Here is a 24472-nt window from a genome sequence, read left to right on the forward strand (position 1 = left end):
CCTAAAGCCCGTCTTCTCTTTGAAGAAATGTTATCAATTGTGATGAGGGACCAACTGACCAAATCCAAGTCCATAGTTATAATTTGGAAGATTTGTAGAAGAGAGGCTCTAAAGCAGTTTCACAGACAGGACAGTTAAATAAATAAAAAACGACGAGGACAAAAAAACAAACCACTTTATATATAAGTTGTGTGCATGTTTCCACCTGGAGCAGAAAAAAGCAGCTGGTGTTAGCTCACGTCACTGTTAACACCATGGAGAGAGGAATGGCAACGTTTCTATGATCCGTGATCTTCACAGCCACATTCTAACAGGACCAAAAACAAGGCGGTGGAAGCATGGAAGAAAGTGGGTAAGATACCTCTTACATGTATGCACGAACACCCGCTGCCACAAAATGCAAATTTTTTAATCCTTTAGTTCCCATAATCTTGTTAAATGAAAACTGATTTATACTGATGTGTAGAGCAAAACAGTTTGTTCCTTTTACGTTAAAAGTCTATCTATATTTGGGATTTTGTTAGAAGTCTGATTATGGACGCGTCGAGAATGATTTTATGAGCACATCGCAGAAGTGGAACTAAACCAAGTGTAACCAAATGTATGGTGTCTAAAGATTTCCATCCCATCAGGAAAGCGGCTCGTTTTTCCAGCCGCAGTTTGAATGCGGCACAAATCTGTCAGTGTTGGTGATGAGCTGCACCAAGAATCAGGAAAATAAGAACCGTGACGGCACACGTGGCGGCAGGCTGCGCTCTGCACACTGCTCGGTTCTGTGCAGCTCATTACTTCCTGTGTCAAAGGGACCTTACGCAGTGTTGTAATATCTGTTATAGAGTAAAGCTGGTGCAGTAATGTGCTGCGGTGGACGGAGAAACTGACTGTTCTCCATCAGTCCAGCACTGGACTTTCACCGCTCTTTATTTGTATTTTTAAAGCAAATAATAATAATAATAATACTTTATTCATAAAAATCCCTTTAAAGCAACCACAGCTGCCACAAAGTGCTGCACATATAAAATCAAGAACATTTAAACACATAAAACAGGTCTTGACCACCGCTCCAGTCTGGGAATCTAATTTAAAATCACTGTCCAGTTTAAAACCCAAGTTAGAAACAGTTTTCTTTACAGGAGGTGCCAGAGGACCCAGATCAGCAGGGCAAGGTTCACAAGAGCCACTAGGACCAAACACCATCACTTCTGTTTTCTTTTAAAGCTTCTTTCAAATGTGTTAAATCTGCATGAAATGACAAAACTAAATTCTGTTTGTATTTCTGTTTCATGCTAAAAGTGGCAGCTAATTTATTCAGAACAAAGGGTTTTGTTTGTGATAATTATTTTAGACTATCAATCATCACACCTGACTCTTTTAATCTGCGGTGTGGCGGCCAACAAGGTTTGATACACGTGCAGGTGTCTTTTCAGAAAACTGTCGCTCTCCGAGGAAAATTTGATGCTTTGTAAATGTTTAATCCTCCACAACAAGGAAGTTACGAGCGACTGCTAATCAGAAATTTAGAGCTGGGAGTTTAATAACCTTTAACCTTTCTGATGATCAGCTGGCTGCTGCTGATCAGAGCAAAACCAGCACAGATGTGTTGTAAAACCAAAACAACGAGATGAAAACACAAGCTAAAATTTTAAGAGTAAATGGTTTATAAAGGTTTGTTACTTTCAAAAGCTTTGCAATGACTGTTAAACCTGTTAAGCTTGTTGAAAAGGACAAATTTGTTGGTATTTATTAAAATCATAATCAGCTTTTATGAATTATTGATTAGTTTAAGGCTGGTAATGAACATTATATTTTAAAACAATTCTTTAAACTTATCAAATATTCCACACGCATGGAATATAAAACTATTGAATCAATTATGTCCTGATGCATGCTCAGTAGGTAGATGAATCCAAGGCCCAGCTTGAGTCTGGTCCTCTGGACAGAGTCTTAGGACGGTTTCCCAGGACTCTGCGGTCTCATCTGCAGGTCAGAGGTCACTCTTTCAGGGATGAAGATGTTCACATCCTTGATGGAGAGGAGTGAAGGAAGCCATCTTTGTCCATTGTTGAACAGGGGTGGAGGCCTCCGTGTCCAGCTGTCCCCCTCTTACAATGCTGTTATTTCTAGTTTCACTCAGCCCCTGTGAATAGCAAGCGGCCACCAGAGCACTAACGATGAGTCGTTAGGCTGATGGTCCTCCTTTATCACATGAACAGCTAGTTCTGGATGTCAACAACAACCTGGTTGATCCACTAGGAGAAGGTGTTATTTATAAGACTGAGTTTGTTGCAGCTCCTCAGACTGAAGAAGTCTTTTGGATAAAAGACGAAACGTTTCAACAAAGAAGAATCATCCAGAGGACCTGACTCAACCATGTTAGATTTAATTATTTATTTTACTTGATAGTGTTTCCAATTGTTTTCTAGCCTGGGGGTGGGGGGTGAGGAGGACACTTACAAGATAAAGAGTTCAAGGGTATGCATTGCTTTTAATTACAACAATAAATGTACCAGTTTAACAATATCATAGTCAATTTAAAAACGTAAAAGTAATTTATAACTCGTATCAATCTGTAAAGTATGAAGCGTTTCACTGCAGTGAAAAACTAATTACAGCTTTGTATTTACTCTGTTGACTTTGTTTGTCTAGTTTGCCTGTGTTAACGAGTCCCCGAGGCTCAATGGGACTAACCTGTATAAATAAAGGTGAGTATAAATAAATGAGTGTGATTGCCTCATATTTTATTTAAAAAATTTGTTTAATTATTATACGTTAAGATTTCACCTCGTCATGGGCACTTTGCCAAACGCCTCAGAATGGCCATAAAGTTAGAATTTGTGATTTCTGACTTAAAATTTCAATTTAATTTAAAGGGATTATATTCGAAAGATTTAATTATTTTTCATATCGGATTATTTCTTGAATTACATTCATCTCAGCGCACTTAAGTCACAGCATGGTTACAATTGGAAGTGATCTCTGCCCATCCAAACTGCAAAAACTTTGTTCATATTGTTATACTTTAGAGCAGAACTGAACTTTGCAGATATTAATGATAAATACAAACTAAAAATTTAATTTTAAATTATGTACAAAATAAACTGCTGTTCATACTGTAACTTTCTTTATGACTTTGATGATAGCAGCCAGCTTGACTGGAGCAGTAAAATAATGTAAAACAGAAGAATTCTGTTAAATTTAGCAAAAGAGGAGCACCCAGGATGCCCCAAAGTAACTTTATTCATTTTGTTTGTGACCTATTTCCGTGTTTGCGCAGTCTCTGAATGAAAATGATCTTTGATACTACTTTCTTGAAACCATTTGAAATAATGGTCCTTGTGATGAAGTGTGATTTTAGCTACTAAGAGGAGAGTAAATGGACCGCCTGGCAGGCGACCAACGTCCAGCGTGTAAAAACGTGTGTGGAGCGGTGCAGTGGCCTCACAGCTGCGTTGCGGCTCTGCAGGAGCGGCTTAGTGTTCCTCAGCAGCAGACGGTGGTCTGGATCCATCACATACGGTTTCCTCCTGGCCATTTCAGTTGCCTCAGCCTTCTTCTCCTTCTTGCTCTCATCTTCATCCTCATCTTCATCTGAGCCATAAAACGTCTTTTCCCCACCACTTCCTTCCTCAAACAGAGACTCCTGCAGAGAAAATAATCACGAGATTTGTGGTTAAATTACCTAAAAGAGAAAGAACGTTGTCATTGTGTAACTAATCTAAACAAGCTAACAGAAGATTAAATATAAATATAAAAGTTTATAAATCTAAAGTTTATTGCCACACGCAGAGGCTGTGGACAACTGTGTGACAATGCTGTGAAAAAGTGGTACAAGTTCGGTCTCTGGGCACCAAAACTCGAGCGGGACGTGGGCCTGACTTCCCTTTGCAAAGACACCGAGCCCGGGCCAGAACATAAATAGCGGGTAATACTGTAAAGCGGTTGTTAGTTTCAGCCTCACTCGCCTCCACCTTCTGTGTGTTGTATCACTCACGTTGATGTTTGGGTTGAGGAATTGTGTTCTGGCGTAGCGGGTCAACATGTTGATTATAACCACCTGCCCCCACTCCTCCACGTCAATCAGGAGGTTGCACAGCTTCCGGTAGTTCTTGTGGATGAGGTCGATGCGCTCCGGACAAACCTCCTCGAAAGCCATGACGACACTTCCTGCCACCAGCTGCAGCATATTTTAAATCCCACAACAGACGACAATGTGACGGTCTTATTGTGTCCGTCATCAGCGGATGTGTTATTATGGAGCTTTATCAAATAAATACCGTAATTTCCGGACTATAAGCTGCTACTTTTTTCACGGCTTTGAACCCCGCGGCTTACACAATGCTGCGGCTAACTTATGGCTTTTTTTTTTTTTTTACGGGACAACGAGCTTCCTGCTGCAAAAACATTTAGCCTCATTAACACCCGGGCACTCACATAGCTGCCCGATACGTGTCTCTCTTGGGGGGTGGGTCCTCGTGACTCAATAAGTCTACCTGTATAATAACGGTTAAAAAAACTAACTGACAAATGAAATTACCGAACGGGTCACAGTGGACTGATGGAACTTGGTTTCACTGGTCCACTGTGGAGGGTGGGAAACCTCCTCCCCATTCTCCCCCTCCTTGTGGGAGTTCCCCCCATTGTACACAACAAAGTATTTGCAGCCGCTCAAAATGAGCGTGAATCGTAAATCAAATCAAATTTGCCTCGAGACGAACGTGACGTTGAGAGCGACAATGAAAGAGAGTGAGGACGTGCGTGATGATGGTTTCCTGACTGTTCGATTCTGACACTGAAGAAGACTTTCATGGTTTTAGTGCACAGGAGAAAGATGAAGATAGTGTTCAATGGCTTTTCCTGGTAGGTTACTGTATTTTACATTTTTTATTTTTAATAAGAAATGTTATAGGCCCTGTAAAAAATATTTACTGTATGTATTTAATTAAAAGTTAAAAAAATCTTTCTGTGTAAATATCTCATGTGACAACATGGACACCCATGGCTGTGCATTTTTTTTCTTTTGTGGGCGTGGCTTATATTTGGGTGCGCTCTATAGTCTGGAAATTATGGTAAATAACATTCATACAAGTTAATAGTACCGCTGATGTGAAAGAAACTTTTAAACAACTGCTGAAATCAGAGCAGTCCCTGTTTTCATTAGATTTAATTTAGAAACGGCTCGTTCAAAATATTAAAGTTAAAAACAAGAAACGAGTCCTAAAACAACCGAGTGCACTCCAGTGCTGTGCACAGAAGCTGAGCATTACATTTTGTGCACTCTGTGTCTTCACATTTACGTATACGGGGTTGAAGTAAACGTCGAGGAGAAAGTACTAAATCAGTTACGTGAAAGAAGAACAAACCCACCGTGGTTTTGTCTGCGAGGAGTTTCTCTATGACTTCTATCAGCTGGTCCTTTTGTTCAGGATCCAAACTGAAATAAGAAAAATAAAGAACTTCTTACATAGAAGTAAAATGTCAAGAAAAATTAACTCCCTATGCAGAAATCTTGCAATGAGGAAAACCATTTTATTCAAGGTTGCACTGATGTTTGCAGAGCTGAACCTGTATAGTTTAGGAATTGCATGAGCAGCTGTCTTCCTGACGTATGGAGACATGTCTGAAGCAGCTTCTTTGATGGCCAGCATCATGATCGGGACGATGATCGTAACTCGAATGCTGGAGAGGACACGCAGGGCACTGGCTCTGATGAGCTGGTTCGGATCCTGCAAAACAACATGGCAGGAACTTTACACACAAAGTTAGACGTGCTGGGAGGAGATTGATGTGAATAACAGCAAATATTATAACATTAAGTATAACGTTCAGTGTTTCTCCTACCGTTAGCCTTCCTTTAATGTTTTATCGAAGCATGGAATGCATTCAATTAACACAAAGTATCGCAGAATACATGTAAGATTTAAATCTTTGCATTTTGGAGGTATTTAGTTTTCTTTTTAAAAATACAAACTGATCTAAGTTGATCTGATTTGTGTCAGGAAGTTTTAAAAATGTATTATTTTTGGGCATTAAACACCGGTGCAAAACTTCACAGCAGCATCACCATGAGAAAAAGCAAGTCTACTTGCATTTACTTCCTGCGTTGCTTATAGGAAAATAATAGGAACAATTTGCTTTTTACCAACTTCTAAAATTATTTAAAATTAATCTCAGGTGTGCAAAAACCATGTCATTATTTATTTAATCAATAACAAAGCAGTATGAAAATTAGGTCCACTCAATGATTTTAACAAACTGTAGAATCACCTTTATCAACAATAGCTCAAAGTCGTCATCTGCACGGCTATAATAGTCTCCCAAAACTGCCAATCTCTCCAGAGGTGGCTACCCCTTCAAATTCACCCCAAGGTCAGACCATGCAATGCTCTGAGAAATTGCAAAAAACTCCATTTCAGACTCTGTAGGCCTCATTTAGCTGATTAAATGTTGACGGTTGATTGTACAATTAGACAAAACATTGAACAAGTGTGACTTGTTTGGAAATGTTGAGACTTTTCTCTTTAAAAAGAAAATGGCAGCATGACTTAGGGTGTGTCTGAATGAACAATAAGACTTATCGAATAATGTCTTTTGGACAGATAAGACCAAAGTGGAGACATTTAAGCACAATGCTGAGCACCGTGTTTGGTAAGAATCAAGCACAGCATATCATATATATCATACATATCATATACCATGAGTCAAACAGTGTTGAAGGGCTGATGGTCTAGACCCAGACCTCAGCTTGATTGAAATACTGCAGAGGGGCCTTAAAAGAGCTGTGAAGAGACAAATGTCTGAAGCAGTAGAGTGGGTCAAAATTCCTCCACAATGATGTGAGAGAACAGAAGCAGCACAGAGCGATGGATCCTAGCAAACGGAGGGAGCAATTTTATCCACAACCAGGTGCATTGGTGGAGCCAGGGGGTGGCCAACGGTGGCCTTGGGCACCATAGATCAATCTTCAGCCACCCCAGTCATTTCAGGAAACTATTCTTTTAAGCAGTTTAAAAAGTAGAAAGAATAGTTTCCACAAATGACAGGGCTAGCCAATACCGTTTTTACATAAATACAAATATTTATATTATATTTACACCAGTCCTGGCTTCCCTTCAGTGGCTCCCAGTTCACTTCAGAATTCATTTTAAAATCCTTCTGTATGTTTTTGAATCTCTGAACAGTTCTGCCCCCTCTTATCTCGCTGATCTGCTGCAGCCATATGTCCCACGGCGCTCTCTGAGGTCAGCAGACCAGATGCTTCTACTGGTTCCAGGCACTCGCTTTAAGCTCAGAGGTGACAGAACCTTCTCTGCTGCAGGTCCAAGACTGTGGAATAACTTACCATTGTATGTCAGGCAGGCTTCCTCTCTCAATGTTTTTAAGTCTCATTTAAAAACTCACTTTTATTCTCTGGCTTTTGACACTGTGTGAGTTGATCTTAACTTTTCTGCATTCTATAATGTTGGTCATTTAATTCTTATCTTTACCTCTGTGGATCTATGCATTTTATCCTGTGTCCTTTGCTTGTTTTGTTTTTGCTGTCTTTAAGTGCTTTATAAATAAAGTGGTATGGTATAAATATATACGGTGGTGGCCATCTTGGATTTTGACGTGGCAACCTGATTTTCAAAAGGAATCTCTCTTAAGCTTAGATGTAGCCACGCACCAAAAAAGAAGTCAATCCCTCACTTGTTTTTAAAGTTTACACACACACACACAACATTCACGGATAAACAGATGGATGGGTAATTCCAATTCCCTCTTTTCGCTCCACAACAGGAGCTTCTGAATCATGGGGTGGACAACACTTGGTGTCTAGGGTTTGCTGTATCAGGGCATGTTAGAAAAGATCTGTTTGTCTGTTTATTTGTTTGTACCAGGTTCTAAAGTTATTCAAATGTAACTTCATGTGTCAAAAAAATTAATAAATCACACAAATCAAAGAAGAAGTAGTTTCTTTTTCCCATGATTGTATATAAAATTAGCCGTGGGATCAACAACAGTTATTCACGTGTTCAGTATTTGTGAACTACATCAGTCAGTCTGTCTTTATCAATCGATCCAGAAATATTCCTGCTGGAGATGACAGCTGCAGACAGAGCTCAAATCAATTGCAAGTAGCAGCTGTTGTAGCAGGTTTGAAGGTAAAACACTTGTGTTGTCATGGCTGCACAAAAACAGTAGTATGTACCTTTAATCCACGCTGAAAGGTAGAAATGGAGAGCAGAGCAAGATCTTGTTGTTCCTCAGCGTAGCGCACCAAGTAAACATAAACAAGCTTTTTCACCTGGAAAAAGAAGCAGCTATTAAAAACTGCTAAATGAAATAACAAAACTGATTTAATCAAAGTTCAGAGACTAGGATAAGAATAAAACAGGATAATTGCATACTGTTCAACTGAGGTAAAACAAAGAAAAAAACACGAGGCTGTAAAACAAATAAGATGCATGAAGCATAATATATGATTAAATAAAGAAAACATTTTAAAAACTGTTTAAAACTAGATAGAAGTCATACACGCATGAAGCTACTTCACCAACCTCAATGTTTTTGCACGCCACGTTTTTCACCACGGCTGGGAAAAGATCTGATGCATTTTTGCCACGAGCGATCATCTGCAGAGAAAAACACCCCAAAGCTGCTCAGTCTCTCTTTATGCTTTTTATTTCCTTTTTTATTTTTTGTCTTTCAGTTCTGCAGGGGTGATGAAAGAAAAAAATGGGTGTGGAGCTTCGGAGTAGGAAATCTGACACAGGTTATGAATATTTAACAACGCTCCACGCTGTAGTTTTATCAGATGAGACTGCTTGTGTCCTAAAATCTAAAAATATGCAGTCTGATGAGGATGAGAGTCTAAACTAATTATAATGGGCGCATATTGCATTTTGCGTGTAACTATTTAGTTTCGGGGGGTTCTACCCTTGTCTTCCTCACAAGGTGCAGCCGGACCTGCAGATCAGCAAAATCCCAAACATAATTCACACTCACAGCCACAATCCTCTTCATTGCCTCCAGCTTCAGGGAGTCTTTGTTGCTGTCCAACATCTCCTTCAAGTCATCATGTCTGTGTGGAGAAGACAGAATTAATCCGCTGCACAGTTTCTTTTATTTATAAAGCAGAGCAGAAAAACACAGAAATATACAGACGGCTTCAAACAGTGAAGACGTGTTTTAAACTTTGCATTCAGCACTCAGAATATATTAGAGTCTGACCCAGAAATGAGTCTTTTTGATGCGAGAAATCTGGCTTGCAAATATGCAAAGCTGTGAAACTGCTGTGCGTTACGCAGCAATGATTAGAATTACCTCTGAAAACACATCTGATGTTTGCAGAGACAAGGAAACTGTAAGGTGCTCAAGTTCTTTTCTCATTACTTTACCGACTGTTTTATTGTGTTGAAAAATGGCGGTGGGCAACGACTCAGCAGCCACTCTTGCTCTGAAACGAGTGCAAGTTTCTGTGCATTTTATTGTCTCTGATGTGCTGCGGTGCAACCAGCAGCTCTGGTTAGTGATCGGGAGAAGCCTTCAGCAGTGTGGAGGACTGCAGAGACCCTAATGTGTAGGAGAAGCTACAGACCACTGGGAACAGTCAGGTAGTGGCCAGGCACAAAATGAGGTGTGCCGAGACCAAGCTTAGCTAAGCCCTGTTTGAAGCTACCTCGCACACAACTGTGCCCTTACTGTTTCCTAACGGTGTTCGTACTTTAGATAAAGCTGCAAACACACACACAGCAGAAATGTCTGGGCTTTTGTTTTTGAACCGGCTTGTTTACTCAGAAGGGACGTCCCGAGCCGATCTCAAGTATCACATCAGAGACCGGAGCGACGCATTTTCACATATCGGTACTGGAGAAGCCGACAACACTACGCTCCCAATCTGTGCCTTTGACCTAGTGTGTATGGCTGACATAAACCACGACATAAAATGATGTGAAGTGCCGACGTGTGTGCAGTTTGGAAGCATTTCAAAATATAAAATGAGTGCAGTTCGTTAGCCGCTTGCAATATTTACCATTTATGTATTTATTGTGACAGTAGTGGTAGAGTTACAGACGGTCAATGTCTTTAGATATCTGTAATACAAACACTCAGCTGAGGGAACCGAGATTACCCAGCCATTAGAAAAGTATTTTAAATAATTACTCAGGAGTCCAGGATCAAGTTTGACAAAAAGTATTAAAAATATTTGCAAGAATAAATAAAATTTCCCTCACATCCAAATGAACGTCACCCTTCAAAATCCAACGGTGTTGTCTTTACAGCACGTGCAAAAAAAAACTCTGGATATCAAGCAGATACAAATATTTACTGTACATGTGCCAAGCGTCCAAGATGGAGGACTTTCTACTGGGCTGACTGGCAGAAAAGTATGTGCATGTTTTTGTTTAATTAGTTGAAATGTCAAGATACATAACAGACAAAATACTGTGACTTGGTGGTGCTTTTCTTGCTAGAACCTGTAGACTTACAAAGTTGAAGTTAGTAGAAAAACACGATGACGTTTGGGAAAAGGAGAACTTGCATATTGTTTTATTCTTCTATCATCACCAGTTAACTCTTAAACTTAATATAGTTAAGCAACTCACTTTGAGGGAACCTTTAAATGGTCAATGTTAAATGGACAGTATACTTATACAACTCCTTTCTGTCTTATCAAGATACTCAAAGCTCTTTACAACACAATCTTCATTTACCCAGTCATACAGCTCTATTTCTATATACAAACACTAATCTGTGCTTTAGATCACATTCATACACTGATGGGACACACATCGGAGGCAATGAGGGGTTCAGTGTCTTGCCCAGGGACACTTCGACATGTGACTGCTCGTGGAATTGAACCCCCAACTCTTGCGTTGGAGGAAGACTGCTCTAATCCCTCAGCCGCCCCAAAGAGAAGAGGCAGGCTTCCAGAGGAGAGCAAACATCTGACTGAACAGATGGTTCTGGATGGGAAAGTTGTCGCTGAAGCTGTTGAACCCACGCTACGTCCTACGCTCAACTCAACATAACTGACTGAGCCTTTTCCAACATACAGGAGGTCAACTGATACTGTGAACTATGAGTATTATCAAACTAAACCAAGACTTTGATGTTAAACTCTGGTGAATTCATTTGCTCAGTTAAGCCATCCAATAAAAAAAAAGGCGGCGAAGGTCCAAATGTTCAAAAGTTCTTCTAAAGGTGTTACAACTTCATCTTTTTTTCCATTTAATACAAAACTTTACTAATACAGTAAAACGGTCAGTGTAAAGTTTTGTCAGCAACACAGATGTTGTGTTTTGTAACTTCACAGCTTTTATTCTTATTACTGACAATTTATGCCGTTTCTGGACTCGTGTGTAAAGTGATGTAATGCAGATTAAAACATTACAAAAAACTGTATTAGTCTAAAAAGGTTCATTTATCACAAAGAAACCAAATGATCAGATAACTTCAACTGAGTATCATGATGATATTGAGCTAGTAGCTGAATCATCTCCAACTTTAAGCACCACACTTAAGCCACTGGGCAGACTTCCAAAGAAACTTCCAGAAAGTAACTACTGGATGTACATTAACAACGCAATGTTTTGGAGTCAATCATAATCGCCACAGCAAATCCACCTTAGCCAAGAAAAAAACGTTTATTTCTCAGTCTAATTTATAGATGTTGAGCAAAAGTCTGATGTGGCAGAACCTATAAGTCATCCTCAACACTTACCCCGAATGCTACAAGTTGTTTGTTTTTAACCAAAATGAATACATACTGAAAAAACAAGATCTTGGAAAGAGATGCCTGGGCCCCCCTGCGACCCGACTTCAGGCCAAACAGCAGACGATGAATGGACACACGGATGATCTTAGTTAAGGACAGTGGGCTATGTGCACTTTAAAGGAATGCTAGGCCTTTATATTTATAGTTAAATCAATTTGCCCTAATGATAATCCGTTTTGACTTATTTGAACTGTACAGCCATTAGAAAGGGTTTTAATATTGTCCTCTACCGTATTATGTCTCATTTCTGCCTGGAAAGCATTAGCGCTACACTGTTTACACTTTTTTTTGTCCATCCATCGTTTCTTTCAGACATAAGAAAAACAGATGAATCGTGTTACAGGTGAGATTCTTGTCTGAGTCGAGCCAAGACGACATCTCTGCCCTGCTGCCACACAAACATGCAAACTGCCGACAGTTTCCACCAAACCTGCTGAGCAGAACAAGGCAAACAGTCGTCACACAAAGACGACCGTCATCAAGAGGTAAGATAAAGACTTCTGACTAACTGTAGGAGTTCAGCATTTTCTCCACAGCTCCAAGTCACGTGATGCCTTCAACCACCCGCACCTGAGGACCATCACCACTAATGAGAGCCTGGAGTATAAGAGGCTGCAGGAAACTCCACTCCTACGCTGCTGCATTACCCCCTTTGGGAATGCTTCTGGACGACTACCTGTTCCCAGGTTATTGAGTGAACTAATATTTGAATTCTCACGTGTTGCAGTTTCAGCTCCTGTTGTTCTCCTGACTCCTGGTGACACCTTCAGCTGTCTCCTCCATCCAACCACTGCCCAATGACTCCCTGGATTATTCTGACTAGTCTCTCATGTTCTTGGAACCTTTGGATATGGGCCCGCGCTCTCATCGTTAATTCCTACCATAAGAGCTGAAGATTATTATTATACTCATCTCTTTGGATCATCAAAAAACATGCTCACCTCTTCCCTTGTTCTCCAGGGTTCCAGATTCCTCCAGTGACTGAACTTTATTATCCACAGTACATGATAAACACTGGTCCTTTTTCTACTACGAGTCTCGAGTTGTGCCTCTCAGTCCATCCTCTCTGGGTTAGGGCTGAACCGTTAATTGCATTTGTGATATCACGATATGATAAAACGAGATTTTCTAATTGCAAAGGCTGCAATTTGACCGGTCACGTGATCTGGTCACGTGACTTGCGAGTGAGTGGAGCAAAGCGGAGCAGGGAGCGGGAGACGTCAACGCTGCGCTTTAGCATCAGGATTGATAGAAGCTGACACATCTGAAAGTTTGGTACCAAAGAGGAGCAGCACGTCCGTTGTTTGGATTATTTTGGCTATAAAAAAGAAGGCGCTGTGCAACGACATGTGCAGAACCTGCTTTGCTGCTGTTGCTACCTCTTGAGATAACACCACAAATCTTTATCAACACTTAAAAAACACCACAAAGCCATTTACGATAGTTGCACGGCTAGAATGCCAACGACTAGTGCTTCAACTTCAAGTAAGCAAAGTATCAGCCGACAGGATCACTGACCGAACTGTTCCAAAGTATTACTCCGTATGAACATAATTCAAAACGGCACGCAGTAAAATAAACTCGAGCAATAACAGAGTTCATAGTGAAAGACATGATGCCCATTAATATAGTGACCAAGACTGAGTTTACAGCTTTGGTGAACACAGTGGATCAGTGGTACAGAACGCCCTCGTGCACACATTTTAGCCAAGTTGCTATCCCGGAGCTATAAAAAAAATATGCAGAAACAGAGTCGCAGCGGAGCTGAAAACAACTGAAACAGATTTATTGCTTGTGTTTGTTGAAAAATGCATGAGAAGAAGACGTTGAAAAATAATCGCACATTAAATCACAATATTGAGGTAAAAATTTGCAATTGGAATATTTTCCAAAATCGTGCACCTCTACTCTGTGCTTCCTTGTTAACTTGTTATGGCGGGCGCCATGCTAGCTTAGCGTTATGTCAGTGCCGAGGGGTGGGGGGTTCGGTTTGGTAGGCGGGGCGCTCAGTTCTGTTGACGGGGTGGGGCACCCCGCTTGCATAATGGTAGGGGAAACACTGAGCTGTTTAAAACCTAACACTAACTGAATAAGGGAAACACAAGTCGCCTTTTAAACAATCTGCACATCTGTTTGCTGCTTTTTGTCCAACAGGTAACAGAAGAAAATTATCCTGAACATATCTGACTCTCTTAAAAGCGTCCAAATGTGTCACAAAGATTCCTCTTATAAAACACCCACAAGAGGTGTTGATGAAGACTTGGGATCAACCAACAGCCAACATGTCCGCTGACTGAACACTGATGTACTCGGTGTCTTTACGTTGGACTCGTCTGGTTGTATAACCTGATTTCAAGCTCACAAGCTTTACACTGTCCTGCCTCCCTGCAGAAACATCACCTGAATGAGCTTTGGTGTGTCTGTGTTATTTGGAGTTGAAGAAATGAAGGGTGGGGTTTGGTCAGTGGCGCGTGGGGTGAGTCAATAGCTGCAGATTTCTCTAACTAGTTTCCAAGGCAACAAAGGATGCAATAAAATGAAGTTAAGTGATTTCCTGCCTTCCTGCAGAGCCTTCATCTACTCAGGGGACATAATCCCAAGCATCGAGCGAACAAAGACGTGTGGCTCTAATTTACGCTGCTCACAGTTTTACAGCAGCTGCCAGATGGACGGTTCAACCCTGAGGATCACACACAAATGTAAATATTTGTGCTCGTCATGACACTAATCCTGGCGCTTTGTGTGACACTGGTCAAATACAGAATTATGTACATAAAGGATTTATTTGTAAAATATTTAGTTGCCATAAATTACTTTAATTTTTGTCTTTTATGTCTTTATGATAGAAGCAGAAGGCAGATCCACATTTTGACATATGCTGCTGAATACTAAGCCTTTATAATTAAATAACTTTTCACTAACAATAATCCATTTAGACTTAATATTTGAACATTTTGACATATGACATTATATCTGATTATATTTATTTCTGTATTAGATAGTCCTAATAAACATATTTTCTCTGTTATGTATGTGCAGTGGTCCCTCGCTACTTAGCGATTAGTTTATCGCGGACTCGCTCTATTGTGGTTTTTCAAAATAAAAGTGGACATGACACACAATTGACTGACTGATGGATGAGCTGCATGATCGGCATGGGATTTTTATTTAAAATAAATTATTTTAAATTATTTAGCACCTGCTGCACTTTTGTGCAGCCCAGAGCTGCAGGATAAACTTCCTGCTGCAGCTGATCAGCTGTTCTCCGTGCAGAGAAGGAAGTGGGCGTGGCCAAGAAAGCTAGCAAGTGGCTGAGTGCAGCCATGGCAGCAGGGAGGAGGCAGGGATCTGAAATCATGACATTCTGTGCTCTTTTAGAGTGTTTAGAAACATTGTTCAGAATATAGCAAGAGTGTGGGAAAGGTTTAAAATGCCTTTATATATATATATATATATATATATATATATATATATATAAACTACTACTTACTACTTGTACTGCTATTCCTATTCCTACTTCGCAGTTTTTCCACTTATCGCTGGCTTCAGGGTACGGCTCCCCCACGATAAACAAGGGACTTCTGTATTTCAAAAGAAGTAATATTATTATGTCCTAATACAATATTTCCTAAAGTGAATGATTATCTTGCAGATAGACTCTTTAGATGCTTGAGTTAAAAGGGTGTCCAGCTGAAAAAGTGTTTAAAAAAATGTTTATGGGTGTTACGCATCAAAGTGTTTTAAAATAATTTAATAAAGTTCTCTCTGGAAACCTTTAAATATAAGATTTAAACTGTTATTCTGGTAAATTCTAACCTGTCAGTGAGGACTGATTCTGGGCAAGTTGTTCCTTTGTGTGTGTGTGCGCACGTTTGTGCGTGCAACTGATTGGTTGCAGATACAACAAATGTAAGTTGTCCAAAGCAGTGAAGATGTGAACAGATGTGAACAGATGTGAACATGGAGATGACTAGCTGACTTTTCCCCTCTGCTTCAACATTTCCTGTGAACTTCTAAAGATGGGCTGCAGCCATGAATCATGATAAGAAGTTTTTCTTCCAACCATGTTTGCTCTGTTAAATCCTAAACATCCTCTGTCCACAGCCTTTGAGCTCAGCTTCAACGTTAAAAGCACTTTTCCTCCTTTAAAACAGCAGATTTGATGCATCATATTTCTAGTGAAAATCAATAACAGAATAAGACTTTATGGTCATTTTGTTATGTGTGTTTCAATTTTAAAATGAAAGAATTGGATTGTTGCATGTGTTCAGTCCTCCAAAACCAAAAAGTACTTATTTGTAGAAAATATCCAAGTTAAACGTTAATTGGTTGAACTGAACTTTAGCCAGGAAACCAAGAGAAACATGAAAATCAATAACAGATAATCAGTGGTGAAAGACGCAGATAGGACCTTCATGAAACAATCATTTTACTAATTCTGCACCCTTGAAGTTTTCGTATCAGAGCATCCCTGAAGAACAAACCAGCCACTAGGGAACACGAGCCAGTGTGTCTCTTGTTCTGGTCCCAGGCCCGGGTAAATGGTGAGGGTTGTGTCAGGAAGGGCATCTGACGTAAAACATTTTGTCCGTAACTAATATGCAAGTTCATCTAAGCAACACCATACTGTATCAGCCGAGGGACGGGTTAACACCGACCGCCACTGGTGCTGTTGCCAAACGGAGTGCAAGAGGAAATACTGTTAGTCAAAGACTACGAGGAGAGAAACGTGTCAGGGGATGGAGGGAGAAGAGGAAAGTCAAGACTGTATATGAAACTAAAGCCAGTTCTGATTCTCTAAGAGTGTACAAACTTTATCTGCAAACGTGAAAAGAGCTAATCAGTTTCAATAAACTGAGACGCGCCACGAGTAGGAAACTGATGTTGACTCCATAAAAGTTAAAGGAGAGGACGAGGATTTATTTGATGTTATCCTGGAACAGGCAGGAAAGTGTGCAGAACATTACTGACTCTGCACAGATGATTGTTTTATTGTGATTATTAATCCCCACTGGGGAAATTAATTCTCTGCATTTTCCCATTGCACATGTGAGCACACATGTGAAGCAGTGGGCTGCCATTTAAGGTGCCCGCGAGGTGGGGGTGGGGGGGATTGAGGGCCATGCTCAAGGGCCCAGAGTTGGGCAAATGAGGGTAGAGGCAGGTGTGGGTGCTTCACCTTTTCCACCCACAGTTTAATGTTGTCGGTTTGGGGAGTTGACCGGCGAGTGGCGACCCTCTGATCACAGGCCCACCCCCTCTAACCGCTGCACCACCACTCCCCCAAAACAGATGAGTGAAACTAACAATGCGTGTGTAGCACAAGGAGGTAAACGCACCAATGTCCCAGTCAGACACCAGCTTCAAAACTAACTTAAATAGTAATTAATATTATTATTTTATTATTATTATTATATTATTGAGCATGAACCTTGAAGTAATTAATATGCATTCACATGTGGGTTCAGTCTGCTTTTATATCACTTCTCTGGATGTTAGTCATTCCAGAGAGAAGGAAATAAATGTCCATCCATCCATCCATCCATCCATCCAGCTTCGACAGCTTATCCATAGTCAGGTTGCTGTGGCAACAGATCCAGGAGAGAAACCCAGACATCTCTCGTCCTAGTGACACCTTCCAGCTCCTTCTAAGGGACCCTTGGGTGTTCCCAGGCCAGGGAAGATACAGCATCCCTCCAGCAACTTCTGGGTTTTCCCCTGGGCCTCCTATCAGTGGGATGTGCCCGGAAAACCTCTAAATGGATGTGTCCAGGAGGCTTCCTTTCAATGTGGAGGAGCAGCAGCTCTACTCCAAGCTCCCCCTGGATGACAGAATCTCTAAGGCTGAGCCCAGCCACCCTACGAAGAAGTCCATTTCGGCTGTTTGTATCCAAGATCTCGTTCTTTCGGTCATGATCCAAACCTCATGACCATCAGTGAGGGTCAGAACGTAGACAGACCAGTAAATTGAGAATTTTGCCTTTCGACTCAGCTCTTTCTTCACCTCGACTGACCGAAGCAACGCCCTCGTTGCTGAGGACGAGGCTCCAACCTGTCGATCCATCTCCTGCTCAATCCTACTCATGAACAAGATGCCCAAATACTTAAACTCCAACGCCTGAGGCAGTCTCCCACACACCCCACCCCATCCGGGCACTCCACCTCCACTTCAATGCGATGCGATGAATAAAATGAAAAGTTAATTAAAAATTAAGGATTCTTAACTAAAATAATAAAAATACAAACAAGAGGTCATTCATTTTGCAGTGTATAACAAACCATACTAATTAGCCTCACTTTGAATACGACAAGAATTCGTTCCTTCATTCTTGTTTGATGCCAAACAAGCATTAAGAAGTTCATATTAGTTTTAGTTTACAGAAGCTGAACCGACAACCTGTCAGAAAATGTGAGTGTTACCATTCATGGACAAGTTAGCCGAGTCTCGATAAAATATGTTCAGGAGAGGCGACAGCCCTTCAGTCTATCTACATAAATGGGATGTATTGTTATAGACGGTATGACACATCTGAGAATTATTTTAAAATAAAGTCAGATATTTTACAGCCACAGGAAAACTGAATCTGATGCCTGAGGGGCCCCCAGAAACTCTACACCACCATCAGTTCTCTCATTTCACTGGATTTCGTCTTGCTCCTGCAGAACGACAGCTGAATTTACAACAACGGTGAATTATTTAACCTGCTGCGGCCCAACGGAGCGCACAGCCGCTCAGGTTACCTGCCTCCGGAGCCCAAAGATCAGCCGGACCCTGCTGTTAGAAAGAATCTGAGACTAAACCAGAGTTTACTGATGCAGCTGCAGACATGGTGTCAGTTTGTTCACTAAAAAAAAAATCAACAGAAAAAAAAAAATACAAGAAATTACGGAGAAACGTGTTTATGTGAATTAGCTCTTAAAGACCAAAGAGCTTCAATGCAAAGCAGATACACGTTTTAACTTTAACAAAGTTCCTTAAGACATTATTTTTTAAACATTTCCCTATTTTCCCTTTTTATTCTGATCTCTTCACTGAATAGTGACTTTCTGAACAGCTAAGGCAGCTTTAGGGCAGTGGGACATCTAACTTTCAACTTCTGACTCACTGCATCCTCTAGAAGTCCAGTCTGTCCCACATCAACAATTTCCTGCGGGATCAATAAAGCTCTATCTTATTTTATGCTGTCTAATATGGTTCATGAGGTTTATGAAAAGATCAGTGACGTTTTCTTGACTTGAGATCAAACTTGTGGTACGTGGAAAAACCTACTGTTAACGATTTACTGTTTATATCTCAAGATCCTCTAAATACTGTAAATAATTTCATATATTTTCTCACACTGTACAGTCTAGCCCAATTTTTTTGGTTAGATTTGACAAAAAGCATAAAATAATAACTGTCAGCAGTTTTAGTAGCTTTATCATAGTTTTGGATCTTTTTGTTATTTTGTTTTATTGTTGAGTTTTGGTTATTTTTTAATTACTTCTGTTGATGGTTTTAGATTGTGACCTAGCCTCATATTATCATCGTTTATTTCCTGTTTAATTTTGGTACTTCCTGCTCCTTTTTTCTCTTGCCAGCACACATAAAGATAAAGAATGTTAAAATAATAATAGGTAGACCTCGGACTGGAACCCAAAAGTTGAAGCTAGAATGGGACCAGTTTTCCTGCTGACTGGTCCCAGTACGTGTTTTAAGCCCAGCAGCATAACCCTTGGTAATAACTAAAAACACACCTGAGATTTAATTCAATTCAGTTAGAACTGGAGGCCAGATTAATGTCATCCAAGGAGGGTGAAAGACTGCAACATTTATTCCTAAAATGCTCAGGTCCCAAAACCAAAACCTCAGTCTTATTCGAATTTAAAAGAAGAAAATTTAGGGTCGTCCAGATTTTTATGTTTTTAAGACATATGTAGTCTAAGTAACTGATAGGATTCATTGAATTTCATGGACAAATATAACTGTGTATCATCAGCATAACAATGAAAATTTATCCCATGTTGTTTAATAACATTACCTAATGGAAGCATGTACTAGGTAAATAGTATTGGTCCAAGCACTGAACCCTGAGGAACTCCATGACTAACTTTGGTGTATGAAGATGATTCATTATTTACGTTTACAAATTGGAATATATCCATCTACCTACCTATCTATCTAGTAATTTATACCTTGCTGATATATATTTAAATAGTCATAATTTATAATACATTTAGCTGTAAATAAACATTTCAAGCTTAAAAGAAAGCTCATGTGACACTGATTGTGTGTGAGGAAGTAGCTAGCACATCGCTAGTGTCCCAAAAATACAACGAGGTATCTCCCATAAACAGTTTTCTACTGGCTTCAGATCCCAAGGAGAGAATATGGGGACAGTTGGTCCATCAGTAAAATATGTCTACACTCACATCTAGTTCCATCCATTCATCCAGTTTCTTTATCTGCTTCTTTTTCCAGGTCATGGGGAGCTGGTGCCTGTCTCCAGTCAGTGTGTGGGATACACCCTTAACAGGTCACCCCTAGTTTACATTTACAAACTGACTGTTAATGTTTGTTGTATTGTCCATTTTTCTATATTCAGCATGGTTTCCTTTGTTTCTTGTTGTTTTCTTGCCTGCCATTCTCTTCATTCTGATTTCTACCAATTACAAGGATACAAAAGGGTACATAACCAGGAGATACAAAAGCAAAACTTGGGAAAAGTCTAACAAAAGTCTGACAAATGAAACCTTTTAAGAACCAGTATTTGTTTTGATATCTCCTGATCAGCTCAACCTGCTCCAACAGAACACCACCACTTAGAACAGTGTCAAAGCAGGTCTGGACCATCATCATCCTACCGCAGCGGTTGAGTTTGAAAGCTGCCACCACCTCCACCTCCTTCCTCCAGAGTAGCTCGTTCCTCTTGGTCGCCACCGCCTCCTCCTCCCCCTCTACCTCCACCACCTCCACCTGACCCTCCGGATCGGAGGTGACGCAGCTCATCGGGCTGGAGGGCGCTGTACCAAGCCTGCTGCCCACTGTCGGGGCTCAGCACGGGGCTCTTGTCCTCCTCCTGGCCTTGGACCTGACTCTGCACCGTCTTCACAATGTTCACTGCGTTCACCGGCAGCTGCAGCAGCTTTTGCATGGTGGTCATCTTTCAAACTTTCCGTCTGAACCACGTGTGTTGGTAAAGCAAAGGAAGCCTGCAGGTCCCCTCTGCAAATATTTGCTAATACTTAACTGAAATCCTCTTGAAGCTCCCCGGAATGATTTTTACACAACAAAAGGCAGCATCAGCTTCTTTTGTTAAATATGCTTGTCCTCTGGTGTTAAATACATCCAATGTGGATATTTCTCCCAAAAACGGCACCAAAATCCTCCTCATATATGTTCCATTTGAGGGAAGGTTGATGTTACTCTGTTGCCTCGGTGCTCTAATCCAAATCCAGCGGAGCTCCGAAACACTTAATGCTTTTTTCCTTCCTGCTAGTGCCGAGTCTGAGCTCATCCAGAGAAGCAGCGGCATCAGCTGCTCAGTAAATGGATGCTCGGCTGGGAGGGGCGTGGACTTTTATTTCCCATGACACCTCTCTTCTCGCGACTCCTCCCTCTGCTCATGTGCTTCCTGTTTCTGCACCAGCCTCTCTATGCATATATATCATGCCATTGCCACTCCCATTTCTTCCTGCCACGCCATCAGTCCCCCGTCCACCTCCATTGCTCGTCACCTTTGCTCTGACTATAAACACAAATGGGTAAAAATCTGCCTCCCCCATTCATGCACTCATGTCAGCTCTCTCTCCTTCGCAGCCTTCATTGTCTTTTTGCTCTACTGTTCCGTGACAGACACTCAGTAAATACTCCTCGTTATATTTTAAAAGGGTCCTATTTTAACAGTCTGCCAGGTATGTCTGTTTTCTTGTCTTACATGACTCAGCTTTCTTGGCGATGTCGTGATCAGGTCTCTCTCGCTCTTTTTCTCTCCCTCCCACTCATTTTCCTCCTGGCCTGAACCAAAATAACTGCCTTCAAGCGCATTTCACATATGCTCCGTCTGTGATCTGTAAGGGATCACTTGAGGTTTGTTGACAATTGCTAAACACAAATGTAATTGTTTAACCCTTCATAGACACATCCTGGCGCTCCATTGCATTTGCACTGATTTGCACTGACAGTTCTGACTTTTAAAAAACGCATTAGGAACAAATCCAGTCTTGGATTTAAACCTAAAACCATCTTCACTTGCTGTTGCCATGGAAATTAATTATGATAGCTTAACAAACTGGCTTTTATGTTGTGATTTCAATCCAAAGTATGTTAAACTAAATTGAACATTCTGTATTTGGTTTTCGGTAATGAGATTCAGTTCTGCAAACTTCTTGATTCTGACAACAAACTTTCATCCTGTTCGGTGCTAAGCTTTGGCTGCAGTGAAGTGGTCGCTTACGCGCCACATTGAGGAGGGTCGGGCAAAGGGAACTTCTTCTAAAAAGACTTTAATAAATAAATGAACACTTGACACTGACAAGACACTGAACCCTACATTGACTCTGATGTGTGTCCCATCAGTGTATGAAAGTGATCTAAAGCACCGATGAGACTCTGCAGAATGAGTTATTCAGATTAGCTTAACAGAGATACTGTATGAACGGGTAAATGGAAAGACTCTCTGCTTTACCCACCCACGTCATTCAGACTGAAGGTTTGAAAGATGGCCGCCATGCAAAAGCTGCCGGTGAACATTGTGAAGTCGGTGAAGATGGGTAAACAAGAGCGCAGGCTCAGTTCTAAAGCACCTTGAGTATCCTGGTTGGCTGGAAAGGCGCTACACAAGTACAGCTCTTTCACTGGTTGAACTTTAAAAAACATTCAGAAATTAATCACTGAACATTCATCTACAAAGATAAACTTGTAAAGTGAACTCATTTCAAGATGGACGTCACAACTAGTAGACCTTTGCCGACACAAAGATGCCTATAACCCTGCCAAGTTACAGCCTTTGAGCTAAAACATGGCGTCAAGGTAAACTTACTCCAAGCACTACACACCATGCGGCATCGTTGCCTAAATCTTTGGCTGTTGGAACTGTTGGGGTCAACGCTCTGTTAGCAAAAAATCTCACGAAGCACTGGGCAGGTTTTAAAGAAACTCTTAGAAACAAATAATTGCATGCACATCTACAACTGCTTAATCTTTGGAGTCAACCCAGTTTAAGGTTAGGCTGGACTATTGTAATTATTTGTTATCTGGGTGTCCAAATACGTCTTTAAAACGTCTTCAGTTGATCCAAAACGCTGCTGCCAGAGTCTTAACTGGAGTTACTGGGAGAGATCATCTCTCTCCAGTTTTAGCTTCTCTCCATTGGCTCCCTGTCAAGTCAAGAGTTGAATTCAAAATCTTACTTCTAATCTACAAAGCTCTCAACAACCTAGCTCCATCTTATATTACAAATCTTATTGTTCCATATTTTCTTAACAGCGCTTTGCTCTCAAGACTGCAGGTTTACTTGTGGTTCCTAGAGTTTCCAAGAGCAGAATGGGAGGGAGATCTTCCAGTTATCAGGCTCCTCTCTTGTAGAACCAACGTCCAGTTTCTGTCCATGAGGCTGACACATTGTCCAGTTTTAAGACTGGGATTAAGACTTTCCTTGTTGATAAATCCTATAGTAAGGGTTGGCTTGGTTTCCTTAGATATCCCTTAGTTATGCTGATATAGGCTTAGACTAATGGAGGACAAATTGACTCCATCTCCTCACTCTGCTGCTGTCTTTACTTGCTCTACTCTTCCTGTTCGTATTTGTAATTATTTCTATCCTAATATAAGTTTTTTGTCTTTCCTCCTATAGAAAGTTCACCTGGACCTGTCCTTCTGCGTTCGTCTGTCCTTCCTGTCCTCTCAAACCCAGCCGGTCAAAGCAGACAGCCGCTCGTCCTGAGCCTGGTTCTGCTGGAGGTTTCTTCCTGTTAAAAGGTTGTTTTTCCTTTCCACGGTCTCCTTTGTGCTTGCTCAGAGTGGGAGACTGCAACAAAGTGAAGATTCAACACAATCTGCTGCTCCCTTAGATCATTTTTACTAATTGGCTTTTGTGTGAATGTTTTTGTTCAGTGCCCTGAGACAAATTCTGTTCAGACTTGGAACTACATAAATAAACTGAACTGAATTAAGATGGCTACCACAGATAAACCACCAAAGCAAACACAACCAGGGCTATAACTTAGTTAACGTCACAGATCTTGTGCTAAAACTGGGTTTGGAGGAAGTAGCTGAGAGTCACACGCCAAACTTTAACAGACTGTATGACATCTCTCAGTATCGCATTATACTGTGCATTCTTTTATTCCCGAGATCCAAAGCAGCTACAACATTTCTCATCAAAAGATGATCTAAAACTGCAACATGAAATGTGATGTGTGGTATGGATTGCTTCAAGGAATGCTAGGCCTTTAATATTTGTTCCTACTGAAAATCTTAATTTAAGGTAAATATTTAATTCTTATATGTGGATGAATAAAACTGTCAATGCCTACATTTTTACATTAGGTCCTTAAGCATGGATATATAAACTCATCAGCTCTGTTTCTAATTATTGCACTTGCACAGTTCTTTAACAAAGGTTGATCAAATACTTTTAGCCATTAACCAACTGACTACAGTACATAATAATAAAATGGTTGTAGTTATTTACTTCATTTGCTAGAATTTACAAATAAACAATTATGACTTTA

The 24472-nt window shown here is 40.7% G+C and overlaps 1 protein-coding gene across 1 annotated transcript in view; it reads right to left on the bottom strand.

Moving 5' to 3' along the window:
* The window catches only part of LOC119415918 (AP-3 complex subunit beta-2), a 60694-nt gene that overhangs the window by 28516 nt on the left and 7706 nt on the right, over positions 1-24472 (bottom strand). Inside the window, exons 2-8 of the mRNA XM_037683087.1 lie at positions 8986-9061; positions 8538-8612; positions 8189-8284; positions 5563-5723; positions 5365-5431; positions 3992-4174; positions 3399-3640 (exon numbers count right to left, since the gene is read on the bottom strand). Of these exons, the coding sequence (XP_037539015.1) occupies positions 3399-3640; positions 3992-4174; positions 5365-5431; positions 5563-5723; positions 8189-8284; positions 8538-8612; positions 8986-9061 (900 nt within the window). The remainder of the gene's footprint in view (positions 1-3398; positions 3641-3991; positions 4175-5364; positions 5432-5562; positions 5724-8188; positions 8285-8537; positions 8613-8985; positions 9062-24472) is intronic.

The sequence above is a fragment of the Nematolebias whitei genome, chromosome 10, assembly GCF_014905685.2.
Source record: "Nematolebias whitei isolate Nwh7 chromosome 10, NemWhi1, whole genome shotgun sequence".
Lineage (NCBI taxonomy): Eukaryota > Metazoa > Chordata > Actinopteri > Cyprinodontiformes > Rivulidae > Nematolebias > Nematolebias whitei.